This window comes from Chiloscyllium punctatum, chromosome 2 (assembly GCF_047496795.1).
Source record: "Chiloscyllium punctatum isolate Juve2018m chromosome 2, sChiPun1.3, whole genome shotgun sequence".
Lineage (NCBI taxonomy): Eukaryota > Metazoa > Chordata > Chondrichthyes > Orectolobiformes > Hemiscylliidae > Chiloscyllium > Chiloscyllium punctatum.
Window position 1 is genome coordinate 60,559,500 of NC_092740.1, and position 18,493 is coordinate 60,577,992.

The window sequence follows — 18,493 nt, forward strand, 5'->3', positions numbered from 1 at the left end:
TTCAATCATATCCTATGCATGTGATGTGATCACCCGATAGTTAATACTGGGAGATATGTTCAGCCAACTTGGGTTTTCGTGTAGACTGTCTCTCATCCAGTATCCAACTTGAACTGGATTCTTCATTATTCAGTATTTTGAAAAGACATATAGTCCCAGCTTTTAGGAAAGAAGTAAACATTATGCTCAGGGCACGTATCATCCCCACAGAGATCTTTGGACCTATGCAATGAAATAATAGTAGGGATCGGGAGGGGAAATTAGAGTAGATATTTGGCAGTGTTCAGAAGGGAATTCTGGCTTCCTGCTGGGGATGGCAGGAATTAGCCATCTGTGCACACTTCCTTTATAATATCATCACGCTATGTTGTAGAGACACATTGATGCTTACAGCACACTGCTCTTGAAATTGCCAACAAGGTCTGATGACCGAGTCCGAGAAACACAAAAGCAACCTAGTAAAAATTGATTTAAAATGTTACTCAATTTATTTTAAACTGTATTAGTTTCTCCAAGATTTTCTATAAACTGGAAATGTACAGGTTCCCCAAGTGCTTAATTACACTGATTTCATGATGAGTAGAATTTGGTTTAAATATTTACATGCAAGTGGTCATCCAGCATCCAGTAGCTATCCAGCCATTCAGCATCCACCCTCATCAGTAGTCATCCAACTAGTCAAATTTGCAAAACTGGCCAGAGAGCCAGTCTCTATGTTGCTCCTCCTGGGGAGCAGATGACAATGTAGAGAGTGCTGTAGTAAGGTTTATAGGCAAAGAATGCCTGATTTACTAGCTGGCTATGGCAGGTTTGTAACAGGAAGAAATCAGTTCCTATTGAATCAGCACATATTTGGAAATATAACGTGGTTATTGATTTAAATTTGCTGAAACATATTTGCACAAAATGATACTGAATTATAAAATTATTACTTGCAAAACTGGATATACTTTTGTTTCTTATTTTGCTCACTAAGACTGGTATACAACTATTTCCCTGATGATTCTCTTCCTCAAAATCATACTTTAGTCAAAATGTTATAAATGTAAAAATAAATATATAAGTTACTGTTCAAAATTTACATTACATGCATTTCAAAGCAAATCAACTACTTGAGTTATTACATTACTTACTATGTTTATTTGAAGTCAATGTTTACAGAGAAAAAAGACACTGTCCGAACTTATCCTCTTGCTGTCAACAGGATCTTTCACAAGAAAACAAATTTCAAGGGGAAAACCAATATTTATACTGCTATTTATACTGCATATGAGGTGAGTGCTGATTGGTTTACAAGTGGACTCTGGTCAAGGTTTGCTATGAAGAATATACCCATTAATGCTGACAGTTAACAACAAATTATTATTTAAATTTTATAACAGGCAGGTTGACTCTGATGGGTCAGAGCAGTGGCCTGGGAAATGAAATGAATCCAAGTGTCAATGTAATGACAGCTGTGTAAGACTGAAAGATCATATCAAACAGATTGTACCTTTGGCTGTTCATAACAATCAAGGTAGTGAATGTATTGAACCAACCCACACTCACTAAACTTGCAACATAGTATCAAACATTAGATGTGATTTTGCAATTGGGTACAATTGTTGGATAATGCTGAATACGTGAGGAATTATGGTGACAACCAATTTCAAATATCCAGTTGGGCTCACAGTATGGTGCATAGGAAGCTACATATCTTAATGCACAGAGTGGTATTTTTTGCAAATAGAAAAAATCTCGTACATATACAGTCACCAAAGATCCTTGGCAGCACCTTCCAAACCTATGACCACTCCCATCAAGAAGGACAAAGGAAGCAGATATATGGGAACACCTCCACCTGCAAGTTCCCTTCAAAACCACTCACCATCCTGGCTTGGAAATAATATGTCATTCCTTCACAGTCACTGGGTCAAAATTCACTGACTAAGGGCATTGTGGGTCTAACTGCAGCAGTTCACGAAGGCAGCTCACCACCACCTGCTGAAGGGGGACCAGGAATAGGCAATAAAAAGTGTTGGCCAGACAGCAATGCCCATGTTCCATGAGGGATTATACAAAAACGTACTGTACTTGTTTCAACTCAACAAAATAGGTGACAGCCATTCACTGGTTCATTTCCAAGGGCGATACCTTGATGTATCAGAATCAACATGCCTGGTTTAAACTGAAACAAGATTTGGCTGTTCACTATCAATCTGAATTAATGGGTGAATTCTCCATGTTAATACCTCTGCAATCAATGAGCACTCTCCTCTTGTGCTGTAGCAATGTCAATTTTTCTCCTGAATTTGTATTCTTCCAAAATGTTCTGATGAGAGTAAGCTGTAAAGCTTCAACAAAATGTGTCCTTTTTTTCAGCAAAACCCATGGCCTGTATGACCAACTGACTCTCATATTTAACATTCATTAAATGTCAGACATACAGTCTTGAGGATTTTCCAGTTTCTGAAGGTGCTGAGACAATGGCCTTCCTCAGTACACCTTTGTGACGAATGCCCCAAATGTTATTCTATAGTTAAGAAGGTAGACCTGGACATTGGAATGTACTAATCTCTAACATCCAAGGTGGACAACTACTTGCACTGAAAAACAACAAGGTTTAGGCAGACTAAAAAATCCATTTCACTGGGTTAATGAGTTTATCAAAGTGTGCACTCCTAAAAACAGCCCTGAGTCCTGAATTATGGAACAATGCAAAATTAACCTTGACAAAAACCTCTTTTAACAGATCTGATTTGAAAAGGTACATTCCAGAACTTTCCAATAATTTCTTTTCGACTGCAATCATCTGGAGGGCAACATGCAGAGGAGGCAAGACTTGGGCTAGACAGCAAGGAGCTGAGGGGGAAGGCCCTTGACATCAGAAGCCAAGATACATCTTGGTGTTTATTTGCAAGTTCAGGTGATGAGACAATGCATTGACGAGTTTTGAAAATCTGCTCAGGAACTGTCCAACAGGAACCACCATCATCTTTTCGTGGAGGGCGTTGAGGACGTTATGTGCTGACTACTGCCTGATGGACTTGGAATAGGTGGGAACGACATGATCCAACTGAATGAAGCATTTCAAGACAACATGGCCAGACTCATCTTTCTCTACACTGGGAACTAGTCAGATGTTAACACTCAGCTGTCTAACATTTAATGTTTCCGTTCTCAGAGTCTGCACATAGGTTGTTACATCTGCACAATTAAGGTCACACTCAGGATGAAGGCAATATTGGATATGTATTTTCCACGCTCCCCTTCCCCCATTCTCAAGGTTGTATATTGCTTCCCTCTGGATATGATTCATTCCGATAAAACAGAAGAAGGTTTAGTTGACCACGATGGCACAGGAATACAGTATGGGCCAGACATGTGTCCTGTACAGCAACATTGACAGCTTCTTGTAATTGAGGACCAGGTTCTTACTGACAGTGGGGAGAGAGTGTCACTTCCATATTCTCGTATGCTTACTTATTCCTTCTAGTTTTAATATACTCAACTAGTCCCTTCAAAACATATTCTCAGGCACCTGACCTGACATTGAAATGGAGAAAAGGATCAGTCAACTCAGTTCCCAAACTATTGTGTAAGGGTTTCACAGAGAAATTTTGCAAATATATCTTAGAGCTGCACATCACTGACTATAAATGGCACAGAGTCAGCAGAGTTGAATATTCGAGGATAAGAAAATCTCGAGAGTATATGGACATGAACACCTGAAGATAGATTAGGTCTTATATATTGTAATATAACTCACAGCCTGGTATATCCATGATTTCCATGTATAGAATATTGTGTGCAGTTTTAGTCTCCTTTTCTGAGGAAGGATGCTCTTGCTCTTGAGGAAGTGCAGTTTACCAGGCTGATTCCCGGGATGGCAGGATTGACATATGAGGAGAGCTTGACTCGCTTAGGATTGTTTTCGCTGGAGTTCACACCAAGTGAGGCGAAGATCTCATAGACACTTATGAAATTCTAACAAGCTAGACAGGGTAGATGCAGGGAGGCTGTTCCTGATGGTAGGTGCGTCCAGAACCAGGGGTCACAGTCTGAGGATTCAGGGTGGACCATATGGGATGGAGATGAGGAAACATTTCTTTACCCAAGGAGTGGTCAGCCTGTGGAATCCATTACTACAGGAAATAGTTGATGCTGAAACATTGAATGTATTCAAGAGGCGGCTAGATAGAGCACTTGGGGGAATGGAATCAAATATTATAGGGAAAAGCAGGATTAGGCTATTGAGTTGGATGGCCATGATCATGATGAATGGTGGAGCAGGCTCCAAGGACCAAATGGCCTCCTTCTGCTCCCATCTTCTATGTTTCTATAACAGTATTCAGTATCAATGTATAATAAATACTGTTACTCTGAAGTCTAAGCCTGAAAGCAATTATTTACGTTGAGTTCTCTTCAATCAGTTTGTCTGACATCCTAACTCAGCATGGCATCAAACCACTCAATAAAGGACAAGGAACACAACCTAATGTTGTGGTGATTTAATTTGGCTTCTGAGGTCAGTTTGAATCGGTCATAGATGGTCATTGGTCTGCATACTGATAGCACGTTCCAGTGATAGGTGTGATGATGTCCATGTACAAGAAAGCTTTTAGTGCCTTCACTATCTGGAATTGTCACCCTGTTATTCACAAGAACAAGACATAAAGGAGAAGGCATTTGAATTTAAAGGATTGCTTTCGAATATTCACCCATTGATTGAAGCTGCACAACTAATGTTTGTGTAAAGCAGTTGTACCTAATTGCAGAATGTCTCCCCAAATCCTATTTTGGAGTGCACATCCATCATGTAAATATAACAATATTCTGTCAAAGATCTTCTCTGGTCTAAGCTGATGAGGCAGATATCCATGTCCCCATTTGCACATAAGAGATGGAATCAATGACTAGCACAAGACTATCAAACGTCATCTTGCCTACTACAACATATCTTTGTTCAAGGTAGATCACCAACTTGGTGAGGGTTACCAGTCATCTTTGCATTTGCCATGTTTTCTGTCTATATCTTTATTATATTTATGTGCGCCCCTTAATTCTTGCCATATATCTCATGCAGCTTTTTGTTCAGATCTGCTAGAACTGGTTTGTCCTACCACAAAGTTTGCAGCATTTAGTCCTCTTGTCGTCCCTTGTCTGGTGGCTTTCTTGCCTGCAGTTCTTTCAGATGACTGTGCTACTAGTGGCCACAATATGGCTGATGCAACAAACTCTGAGTTACACAGGCAAGGTATCCCTGGCTTCCATGATCGCAAAGCTGAAGGGAGGGTGGAGGATTTCTCTCTTGCTCTCACACCTATCACTGGAACGTGCTGTCAGTATGCAGACCAATGACCATCTATGACCGGTTCAAACTGACCTCAGAGGCCAAATTAAATCACCACAACATTAGGTTGTGTTCCTTGTCCTTTATTGAGTGGTTTGATGCCATGCTGAGTTAGGATGTCAGACAAACTGATTGAAGAGAACTCAACGTAAATAATTACTTTCAGGCTTAGACTTCAGAGTAACAGTATTTATTATACACTGATACTGAATACTGTTATAGAAACATAGAAGATGGGAGCAGAAGGAGGCCATTTGGCCCTTGGAGCCTGCTCCACCATTCATCACGATCATGGCCATCCAACTTGTAATTCTGGTCTAAATCTGAAGGGTCGTTGACCTCAGTGCTGTTCCCTACTGCTCTCACATTCCATGCACAACAGGAATATTGTGGGTTTCAAATGGACAGGACTCCATTGCAACTGTACTGAAAATAGTTGCTCTGATGATGGACTGACTGGGTCACTAGCTTTTGTTCCTCCCTGAACACTTTTAGGAATTTCACACACATAGCAATATTATTTAATGTCACATTGAGGTATCCAGTCCTGCAGAGTCCGTTAGGCAGCAGATATTCACTGATATGAATCTGCAAGGTTCCCTCAATAGAGAATGTGCAGTTGATTTGTGTACATCTATTGGTTCTCACTCCAGCCTAAAAGCATAGACCATCCTCAGGTTTGGGACTCAGTTGCTGTTTGCAAACATCATTTAAAGTTTTCCCTGGATTGGGACTAAAGCCCCATGAGAAAGGAAACAAGAAACATGGTCAAGCTTTCACCAAAATGTGAAAGATTGATGACCCTGCCAAAAGCTGTCCCAGAAATAAAGTCACAAAAGCACATTCATCCTGGATGATCAACATGTTTATTAAGGTGCAATGTCTTTACATAGTGAGTCTGCATTTAATGTTTCTCTGTTCAGTGTCATTTCTCTTTAATGCTCTTATTAGGACTGAAAATCACATTGAGTGCCATGAAATTTGTATTAATGTTTATTCAGTGCCTTACCTCATGCATTTGGCATAACCTCTCCCTTTCTCAAATTTATGGCCTCTCCTAGTGCCACACCATAACTCAAAGCCTATGTCAGGGAGACTCCACATACCAGACCCAACACTCCCTGGAATCCCTATTGACCCCCTGCCACACCATCCTACAGCAAGCTCTTGAGAGGCCACTACCTATCTTATTTCTCTTGTATCTCTTATTTCTGGAAACATTCAACCTAAAGTTACCAGTGTTTCAATGCACCTTATTGAGATCTATAACTCAGGCCAATCTAAGAAATAATCCAGACCTCCTAACACCTGGGAAATCTAAAACCCATTCATTATCACAGCTTCAAAAAATGATTACAGAGCAGAAGGAGGTCATTCAGTCCATTGGCTTTCCAAATGACCATTTCATTTAGTGCCATTCCCCAGCCTTGCACATTATTACTTTGCATATAACAGTCTAACTCCTTTTTGAAAGCATCAACTAAAGTTTCCTCCAGCACCATGTTAAGCACTGCATTTCATGTACTCACAGCACGAAAAGACTTTTTGTCACATTGCTTTTGATTGTTTTGCCAATACTTTAATTCTGTGCCCTCTTGTTTTCAATCCTTTGACCAATGGAACAACTGCTTACCACCTAATCTGCTCAGGTTCCTCAGATTTTTAAATATATTTAAGTCACAATATCCTATTTGTATTCCCTGGAGTTATGCAGTACCAGGTCAGAGGCTAGGAATACTGCAGCTAGTAACTCACCTCTTGACTCCCTAAAGCCTATCCATCATCTACAAGGAACATGTCAGACATATGATGGAATACTTCCCACTTGACTGGATGAGTGCCACTAGAACAACACTCAAGAAGCTTGACACCATCCAGAACAAAGCAGCCCACTTGATTGACACTACATCCACAAAATCCACTCCCTTCACCACTGAAGCTCAGTAGCAGCAGTGTGTACTATCCACAAGATGCACTGCAGCAATCCATCAAAGATCCTCGGTCAGCACCTTTCAAACCCACGAACACTTCCATCTAGAAGGACAAGGGCAACAGATACACGGGAACATCATCACCTACAATCATCATCATCCCTCCAAGCCACTCACCATCCTGACTTGGAAATATATCACCATTTCTTCACTGTCACTGGGTCCAAATCCTGGAATTCCCTCTTTAAAGGCATTGTGGGCCAACCCACAGCAGAAGGACTGCAGTGGTTCAAGAAGGCAGATCACCACCACCTTCTCAAGGGCAACTAGGGACAGGCAATAAATGCTGGCCTAAATTAGAGGGGTGCTGGAAAAGCACAGCAGGTCAGGCAACATCCGAGGAGCAGGAAAATTGCGTTTCGGGCAAAAACCCTTCAGGAATGAGCAAACTAGGAAACCTATTCCTGATGAAGGGCTTTTGCCTGAAACATCGATTTTCCTGCTACCCAGATGCTGCCTGACCTGCTGTGCTTTTCCAGCACCACTCTAATCTAGACTCTGGTTTCCACCATCTGCAGTCCTTGTTTTTACCTAATAAATGCTGGCCTGCCAAAAATGCCCACATCCCAAAAATAAATAAATGGTTTAGTTCACAGCCCATCTGAATTTTAGCTCCATTTAAATAAGCAGAAGATCTCAGAACCAGAGCTGCAGTTGCCCAAGGCATGACATTGCTGGACTGACACTGGAAGCATGAAGATCAAATACAACATTCACCATTCTAAGACTGAAAGTAACAGGTACACAGATATTCACTTTACTTCCAAAGGGAATATGGAAGCAGTTTTAACAGGAAATAATCTTAATTTCCTTTCTTGTTTATACCAATGTAAAAAGCACACCAGTTCATTTAAGTAAAATATCATAAAAATTTTCAGCTTTTTTAAAGTTATAACAGCATGAGTTTCTCAAATTAACTTGCTTAAAAATTTATGAAACCGTATTGATTTCACACCTATGTTAAAATTATAGAATAAGTGCCCTGCAACTTCAGATATAATTTAGGTTTTGTGTGAATATTTAAGCAATTCATACGCATAAGTTGGAAAAGTAAATGCCGTTGTGACACATTAAATTTCAGCAAAACCTCTCACATATAAAGCAATTAACTGGCATCCTCTTACCTGTGACATCAGCCACCATTAACCCTTCTGCCTTGATTATCTTTACCTGGACGAATCCTATGTCTCTCAGGTTTTGGAAGGATCTTAGCAAGGACTAAAACAAAACAGATTTTGAAGTCAGTCTTTTTCTCTAGAATGAAAGATTTCATTCTCCTTTATTCTGTACATAATATAAATTCAATGCCAAAAAATTAACCATGTGCAAGTCAGTTTTACAGTTCATTTCCAAATTATTTCAAATATTTATTATGCTCCCTTACCAAAATTGCTGTAAGAATTTGTATGGCTATTGTCATTTATTTAACTATATTACACACTGCATGATACAAATAAAATGTCCTGAACAGCCCAAGATGTTATTATATATTTTTCTCCCCCCAATGCTGTCAGACCTGCTAAGTGTTTCTAGTATTTAATATTTCATTTAAATTTCTAGCATCAACAGTATTTTGCCCTTACACAAGTAAAATCTCATTAGACTTTTGCCCATGCAGAACAATTAGAATCTGCTTTTAAGTAATATTAGCAGGTTTTATACTAATACTTTATTATCTATGTTATTTGATGCAACTTCTTTTCAGACAAATGTTTATATGCAGGTAAATGTACCTTTAAGAACCACCTTTTTGAAGTAGATTTCTGAAACATTTATCAATGTAAGGTATCCCAGTGGAATACAAAGGCACTGTGATTGATTTTTCACAATATTTCCCATACGGTTGCAATATACATGACAGTTACAATTCACATCAAAACATGGTGGAATGGTTTTCTCTTCCTCCTCCCAGTGTGATGCATAACAAAATCTATGATTAGAGTTTTACTTAGGGGATATTTCTTCATTTTATCAGTATTGTGGTAAAACATGGACTATTAATTTTCAACTTCCATCATCTGATTTTAATCCTGTAACCTTTTGTGAACTAAAATGGTTTTAAGCAAAGGAGGAAATACTGACTTAAGACAGCTGCAGTGATCACCTGAGCAGGTGGAGCCAAGTTCCTGACACTCAGACTAAAGAATTGAGAATATAGATTTTGTCAGCGCTGAGGATATAAGACATCAACTGCTGACACCAGGTTAAAATCCACACCTTTGTAAACTGTACGTTCTAGACCTTTTTGTACTTAACACTTTCATTTTTAATCTTCATAACTGTATTTGTGTATGTGTTTCATGCCACATTTGACTATTTTTATTGGGATTACCAAATAATAAAAATCCATTCAAGAAAACCCTATAATTGGCTCCTTAATTTTGATCGATACTGTTTTAATTAATGTGCTAAGAAGAACATATTTGTTCCAATTGACTGAAGGTGCTAAAAGCAAGGGAGCTGATTCACCACTCCTCATGTGGTTCTAACATATTGCACAATGGAGTAATGGTTCCAGTGAGTAGTTTTCCTACTTTTTTTTAGTATAGATGATAAAGAGAAGTCTAAACCAGAGTTTATTGCTCTAGTGACTCATGTTTCAAATCTAATATGGAAAGTCAGAGCTCTAAAGATGGTCTTGAATTTAAAATGACACAGGAAGAATTCTTTAAATGCATAATGCTTCTGAATGAAATATGCCCACAGGCCTTAACATGGGCACAAAGATGGTTAAATCTAGAAAAGCAATGTAAGTAATTCATAACTGGCAACTGAATATGGCACTTTAGTACTCTTGGCGAAGCTAATCATATTGGCATAACTTAGGAAGCACAGGGTGATGGTGGGAATGTCAACGGCCATTATTTTTGTGGCAGCTTGCAACGTTGTCTCCACTTAAACATTACTTTATTCATTAAGTACTGCAGGAATTCGCATTTATATTCTTCTGGGGTCCATTAAGCCAAACGAGCCAGACTGAGCCCACAGCCATTCCCCATTACAGTGTCATGGTGCCATTATTAATGAGGTCATTAAACACAATTCAGTACACAGTGCAAGAATTGAAACAGAGTTTAAAAACTATTGATGTTGATGCCTTGCAACTGTGTAAATTGTTCATATAAATAAACAGAAAATGTGATCTTAATTCTACAAAAGACGCATATCTTACAGATTCCATTGAATGTTTTGGAGGTTCATCAACCCATTCAGACAATTAGGCAAAATGTTTGATAAATGGAATGATTATCCACATCCAAAGAAAAAACAGGCCCTGCATAAATTCCACGAGCAGCATTTTGTTTTACAGAGGAAGAACTCACTGGGTCTCTGCTCCATTGAGCAGAATTTATAAATGAAATCAAAGTAAAAAAAAAAAATCAACATATCTGCACATTCTTATCACCTTAAAGGTTTCAGATTTAGGGCTTTCTGAAAGTTTGATCCAGCGTAGCTATTACATCTCGTTCTATAAAATAACTGTTTGGTATAACTGAAAATCATTTTAATTTAAACCTTATCAATTAATTTCCCAGCAAAACACAATTCAAGGTTCAGTTTTTGTCCAGTCAACATCTAACCCACAGAGATCAGAAAGATGCCAGGCTCAATTCAGTCAGTGAAACATCAACTGGCCTTCTGGGGACTGTGTTTGGTTTGCCACAGTAAGTTTTAGAGTTGCAGTGAAGAGGGAGGAAAGTAAAAATGATCAAGACTCTGCTTCTGTTTGCCTGTTTTTTTTCCATTTTCTTCACAATATGTTTAGAATGGAAACCATACCTGTTCTCAGGAAGTATGATCAGACTGGCAAATTCAGGACAAACTGAAATTCCATGGATAGCTCGAGCATATTTAGGTACAGCGTAAAATGCAAGTTTTAACCTTTTCCTAAATTGGGCAGAAATCCAGTTGTATTGGATTCTAGTACAAATTACAGGCCACTGTCAAAAATAGCCTAAATTCCACCTAATTGCAGAATATTTTGTCATGCACACTTGTTACTATCTATTTTAGCTAGCTCTATATATGTTCCAGTCATGGTTAAATTGCTAGGTTTCATGTTTCTGACAGAGAGTTATGGATCCAAGCTACATTCTACAGCTTTGATCACATGATTCCAAGCTGACACTCCTGTCCAGTACTGAGGGAGTGTTGTCCTGTTGGATATGTCAGTCAGGGGTCCTATTGGTTTTTATCACTAAGGACTCTTTTATCACTAAGGACCATGGTGTACCACTCTCACTATTGCTTTCTACAGCTTCTTCACTTGATCTTACTCATCCATTCCCCCCTTCACTACCAACCCTGTAAGCTCTATCCACTTACTTGGAATACCTTACCATTGTTCCCACACCTGCACCAGCATTTTCATCTTACTCTTTGTATCATTCCAGGAGAAGTCAGTCCACAATAAGTTAGAACAATAAGATGAGTGATGGGGTGCCTGGCATTCATCTCCTTGCTGTCTAAGAGAGAACTGTGACTGGTCATGTGGTGATATCACAAATTCCATGTCCCGTAAAGCAAGTAGCAACCATTGTCCATCACTGTGCTACTCTCCCATTACTGTCTCTGAATTTTCTCTTAACATGCCTGAAATTTTACCTCATTTCACAACTTATTTGCTGTTTTGTCTCCAGCAGGCACTGGTGAAAATGTAAAGTCTCTTCCAGCAAGAGGCCAGACCTGAAAGAGATTTCCTCCTCCACCTCACAACAACAGCCAGTAAGACTTCCTTCTACAGCCTTCACCAGCTCAGATGCTGACATCTTGGTGGGTATCCTTGCTAGATTAGAATTGGGAGCGCATCACTATCACGTCTCTGCAACTCGTTGAGAAAGAAACGTCTCAAGTCACTACCACTCGTCGGACTGCCAGAGACCAGGCATCATCTCTGTCACTAGTAATTTAGAACTTTGTGGAAAAGCACAAGCAGACAGGGTGGTTTGTCAAAATCACTGGATATAATGATTCAAAGATTGGAGGACTCCACCAATGGTGGCTCTGACATGTGAGCATCTGGCTGCCTCTTTGGAGAGGCTGGCAGCTGCCTTAGAGATTTTCCTGCTCTTCGGATACTGCCTGACCTGCTATGCATTTCCAGCAACACACTCTCAACTCTGATCTCCTAGCTGCCTTAGACAGCTGAGTTCAGCCCACTCGGTGGATATACACACAGACCTGCACTCCATTGTTCTAGACTTTAGTGTTCAGGACCAAGAGCAAGGGCAACAGGGCAGTGTGGGATCCTGAATTCAATCCAGGTGTCCCTTCCTCACCAGGAAACAGGGCAGTGCCAGTAGGCACCCAACTGGAGGAGGAACTGCCAGCCCAACATCCGTAAACCTTCACAAAGGACACTCCAAAGGTGACAGAGCCTTCCACCTCCATCTCCTGCTTCTCCCCCACAACTCTGTGAGGGTGCAAACTGTGGGGGATGGTCCTGCCTTTAGGCAGGTCACATTTAGCATGTCTGGCTGCTCCAGCCACAAACATCCTTGGGGTTCATAAGACCAAACTCCAAGACTTATAGGTTCCATTGTAGAGCAAGGCCCTTGTTCCCAACGGTAGAGTTTGGGACTGGACTGAGACACAAAAGACAATGAAGCCTGAGATGAGCCACTTGGGGAAGCGCATTGATATTTGAGTCCCACTACTCCCAAGGTCATCACAGAAGTTAAAGATATAGTTAAAACACACAAAGTCCCCACTTTACCTATCTAATGGGCACAGGTTATCGGTAAACCAGGTTTCTAACCTTTAATAATTATTAGTATTAATTACGAAAAAGCTGTTCTAACCACGAAAATATAAATTGTTAACATATAATCCTAATAGATCAAACTCTAATTCCCTTCTTAAATCCCTGTGCACACCACATTCATGTTCAGGTAAATAAACAAACAGGTGTTATGTGTGAAGTAAAAAGTAAAACATGGTTCAATAGCACAGTCTAAAGGATCTGATGAGTTCTCCCTTTCATCCCTGGACCATCCCTTCCTTCATCTCTTTTTTCCAAATTCTTTCAGTTCTTTGAAAAAGATACAGTATGGTTGCCACACTATTTATAAAGTCTTACTAAAATATTTATAAAGTAATTGGTTAGAGGCAACAGCTAAAATTAAACAAAGAACAACGGGTGCTGGAGATCTGAAACAAAACAGCAATTCTCCAGAAATTTCAGTTTTTGTTTCAGACGCAACAGCTAACAGCAATAGGTGGGAAAAAAAAACTGAATGCCTTCCAGGCTTTGATTACTTCTCTTCTGAGTGTGTGTGCTGCAGTCTTAAGACTTCTTCCCTTGTATTATGTGCTGTGTAAATACACAAGCAAAATTATTACAGCTCACTAATATGTATCAATATTGCATTCACAGGCACGTCAATATTTATGTTCATATCAGGCTATTAAGTGACATAGAGCCTCATACTTCTGTTAGTGTTGTCATGCTTCAAATGATCCCTGGGGGAGATGGATTCTGAGATCTTTATACCATCACATCACATGCTATGATTCAATCATGACATCATATACATGTTGTTTAAAAGTATATTAACATACTGAACATAAAACGTAATACATCACACATTACTGACATATCTCCATTGTTAATATAGGCAAAAACCGTCACAGGTCTCTGGAAATCAAAGAATGGCCAGAGAGCTGCCCTTGCTCAGCCCCAAGCTAGAGATGTGCCCCTGTTCTTGATCATAAATTACTTGATCAACCTTCAGAGACAGTCACAAGAACATCAGGCAGCTGTATCAGAGATAGTTGGTAAGATGGAACAAAGAATGGCGTAGGCTACCAAAGTTCTCCATATTGTGCTGGCTCTGTATGTTTACCTGTCTGTCCTCATGGGAAAGGAGGCAGTACCCTGAAGATCCAGGTCCAGCAGAAAACTTTGTGGCCTTTGGATATGCACTCAGATACCCAAATGTCTGCACTACATTGCTTTAGTCATGGGTGTTCAGCACCAATGGGTGAAAAGAGGGATACAAGGTACCTCAACCTCACTCCACGCTCCTTCCTCTCAGGGAGACAGGGTGGTGCCAGCAGTCACCACCAACACTGAGGTACAATACATAGGTACACCAGAACTCCCTGGCCATGCCTCCCCAACTCCCCACAGCTTGTAATTCCAAGGCCTGCAGTAGTACAAGTAACGTAGGGTTGGCCTGCATCTGAGCAAAAGATTCTTAATAGTCCTTTTGCCCAAAGGCATCAGAATGCAAACACCCATATCTTCCAGTCAGTAGTGCTCACCATAGAGCAGCCTCCCTCCATCCCAATTGCAAATATCAGGGAGGCACCTAGATGTAATAAGAGAGAGAGGAAGAAGAAAACATACTAAGAGGTAGACATGCTACATTATCATAAATTACCCTGCACTTTTGTTAATACACTTCCATTTATAATGTTACAATGTCTGATCTGGTTAAGTCACACCCAAGTGTCTGATATTTTTGTTGTCAGATCTGGTTAAGTCACACCCAAGTAAGATATGAGCAGCCTCTTCAAACATTCCAAAGATGGAGTTGCAGTTGCTAAGAGTTACTCATCTCAACAGTTATTGTTTCGAGTGAACTTAGCAATCTATATATGCTTTTACCAATGATGGAAAGGTCAAATGCTTATTTCTCAAGATTTACATCCAGCTGGTGGCTATCCTTATGGATTGCACTATATATTACTCAGATGCCATATCTTTATGAATATAACTAATATGAACACCATTCAACGTACACTGTTTCACTGCTGCTTTTTTTCCTCAGCTATGCAAGGGTTGTGTGCACATTAAACTGGGAAACCCCAAAGTTATCATTTATACAAAAACATAGATAATGAGACCTTTATTCAACAACACAAAACATGGAGATTGCAAAAATAATGAAGTCCACAAAGCAGGGCATGCTTGCCAGATGAACAACAGAGTAGCAAACGATGAAACAAAGTCTGAACCCAGCTTATTCATCTTGACGTGGATGGCTACCAAGTTGCTTCTGGCCTAAAACTCTGAAATATTGCCTTGCTCTCACGAATGGCCCTCCTGGTTAATAACCACATCTTCTGCCTCAGCTTCCTCATCAGAGGATTGCAGTTGATTCCTCATGTTTCCCTGCATCTATGACATCCCTTCTTTGGCTCCAGTTATGAAGGACATTGCATACTGCAGTGATGTCAGGCATCATTTAGGACCTACACTGAAAGGCCTTGCTAAGGTGGCCTAAGCATCAAAATCTCATCTGCAAGAGGTCCTCGTTCAGTTACACTGTGTTCCCGATACAATTTTGAGCGGCATCGTACCTTCATTCTGTGCTGATCTTAAAGGTGTCATGAGCCACGTGTAGAGGAGTAGTCCTGATCTCCCAACATTCTGCATTAGTGGTGCTGGAAGAGCAGAGCAGATCAGGCAGCATTTGAGGAGCAGTAAAATCGACTTTCGGGCAAAAGCCCTTCATCAGGAATAAAGGCAGTGAGCCTGAAGCATGGAGAGATAAGCTAGAGGAGGGTGGGGTGGGGAGAAAGTAGCATAGCGTACAATCGGTGAGTGGGGGTGGGGATGAAGGTGATAGGTCAGGGAGGAGGCTGGAGTGGATAGGTGGAAAAGAAGATAGACAGGTCGGACAAATCATGGGGACAGTGCTGAGCTGGAAGTTTGGAAGTAGGGTGAGGTGGGGGAAGGGGAAATGAGGAAACTGTTGAAGTCCACATTGATGCCCTGGGGTTGAAGTGTTCCAAGGCGGAAGATGAGGCGTTCTTCCTCCAGGCATCTGGTGGTGAGGGAGCAGCGGTGAAGGAGGCACAGGACCTGCATGTCCTTGGCAGAGTGGGAGGGGGAGTTGAAATGTTGGGTCACAGGGCAGTGTGGTTGATTGGTGCAGGTGTCCCGGAGATGTTCCCTAAAGCGCTCTGCTAGGAGGCGTCCAGTCTCCCCAATGTAGAGGAGACCACATCGGGAGCAACGGATACAATAAATGATATTAGTGGATGTGCAAGTAAAACTTTGATGGATGTGGAAGGCTCCTTTAGGGCCTTGGATAGAGGTGAGGGAGGTATGGGCGCAAGTTTTACAGTTCCTGCGGTGGCAGGGGAAAGTTCCAGGATGGGAGGGTGGGTGGAAAAGGGGTGTGGACCTGACCAGGTAGTCACGGAGGGAACAGTCTTTACGGAAGGTGGAAAGGGGTAAGGAGGGAAATATATCCCTGGTGGTGGGGTCTTTTTGGAGGTGGCGGAAATGTCGGCAGATGATTTGGTTTATGCGAAGGTTGGTGGGGTGGAAGGTGAACACTGGGCGTTCTGTCCTTGTTACGGTTGGAGGGGTGGGGTCTGAGGGCGGAGGTGTGGGATGTGGACGAGATGCGTTGGAGGACATCTTTAACCATGTGGGAAGGGAAATTGCAGTCTCTAAAGAAGGAGACCATCTGGTATGTTCTGTGGTGGAACTGGTCCTCCTGGGAGCAGATACGGCGGAGGTGGAGGAATTGGGAACACGGGATGCATTTTTGCAAGAAGTAGGGTGGGAAGAGGTGTAATCCAGGTAGCTGTGGGAGTCGGTGGGTTTGTAAAAAATGTCAGTGTCAAGTCGGTTGTCATTAATGGAGATGGAGAGGTCCAGGAAGGGCAGGGAGGTGTCAGAGATGGTCCAGGTAAACTTAAGGTCAGGGTGGAATGTGTTGGTGAAGTTGATGAATTTCTTAACCTCCTCGCGGGAGCACGAGGTGGCACCAATGCAGTCATCAATGTAGCGGAGGAAGAGGTGGGGAGTGGTGCCGGTGTAATTACGGAAGATTGACTGTTCTACATAGCCAACAAAGAGACAGGCATAGCTGGGGCCCATACATGTGCCCATGGCTACCCCTTTGGTCTGAAGGAAGTAGGAGGATTCGAAGGAGAAACTGTTAAGCGTGAGGACCAGTTCGGCCAAACGAATGAGAGTGTCAGTGGAAGGGTACTGTTGGGGACGTCGGGAGAGGCAAAAAACGGAGGGCTTGGAGGCCCTGGTCATGGCAGATTGAGGTGTAGAGGGATTGGATATCCATGGTGAAGATAAGGCGTTGGGGGCCGGGGAAACGGAAGTCTTGGAGAAGGTGGAGGGCATGGGTAGTGTCTGGAACGTATGTGGGGAGTTCCTGGACTGGGGGGGATAGGACAGTGTCGAGGTAGGTAGAAATGAGTTCAGTGGGGCAGGAGCATGCTGAGACAATGGGTTGGCCAGGGTGGTCAGGCTTGTGGATCTTGGAAAGGAGGTAGAACCGGGCAGTGCAGGGTTCCCGGACTATGAGGTTGGAAACTGTGGGTGGGAGATCTCCTGAGGTGATGAGGTTCTGTATGGTCTGGGAGATGATGGTTTGGTGATGGGGTGGGGTCATGGTCGAGGGTGCGGTAGGAAGAGGTGTCCTTGAGTTGGCGTTTGGCTTCAGCGGTGTAGAGGTCAGTGCGCCAAACTACCACTGCGCCCCCTTTATCCGCTGGCTTGATGGTGAGGTCAGGATTGGAGCAGAGGTGGGCGAATGGGGCCTCGGAAGGGGCGCAGGAGTCCTGATTGTGAAAGTAAGCTTGGAGGCGACGGAAGAAATGTTCGACATCACGGCGTGTATTAAATTCATTGATGCATGGACGGAGGGGGATGAAGATGAGTCCTTTGCTGAGGACTGATCGTTCATCCTCAGTGAGGGGAGGTCTGGAGGGATGGTGAAAACTCAATAGGGCTGTGAGCTGGGATCTGGTGTGGGTGTGGAGCTGGGAGTGGGGGCGGAGCCGGTAACTGGAGTGGGTGTGATGGTGGGGGGAATGGGGGTGGAGCCATGAGTAGATGTGGAGTTCCCCTCAGGGTTCTGGGGGCCAGGAATGGTGACACTGGGATCTGTGGGGGCGTGTCAGCAGAATGCAAGTGAGTGGCGTTGGTGGGGGCAGAAGTAGTGGCAGACATGGCAGTAGGGGTTGCGGAAGTCACTGAGCGTGTGACATCAGCGATGATGTGAGGGGCGGAAGTAATGTCATGTGTGATGCATGAAGAATTGTGAGGGGCGGAAGTGGTTGTGGGAGCAGCCATCCCAGTATAGCCTGAGGACTGTAGTGTGTAGAAGCCATAGCAACTCCCAGTATATCCCAAAATATGGCAACAATGCTCACAAATAGTTTGAACACAAAGGGAATTGAAGTGCTT

At 42.1% G+C, this 18,493-nt stretch overlaps 1 protein-coding gene across 5 annotated transcripts in view; it reads right to left on the reverse strand.

Moving 5' to 3' along the window:
• Positions 1–18,493, reverse strand: part of mctp1a (multiple C2 domains, transmembrane 1a) — a 631,196-nt gene that overhangs the window by 246,806 nt on the left and 365,897 nt on the right. For all 5 annotated transcript variants that reach the window (XM_072583109.1, XM_072583115.1, XM_072583100.1 and 2 more), the window contains one exon: positions 8,448–8,541. In XM_072583109.1, coding sequence (XP_072439210.1) covers positions 8,448–8,541 — 94 coding nt within the window. The remainder of the gene's footprint in view (positions 1–8,447; positions 8,542–18,493) is intronic.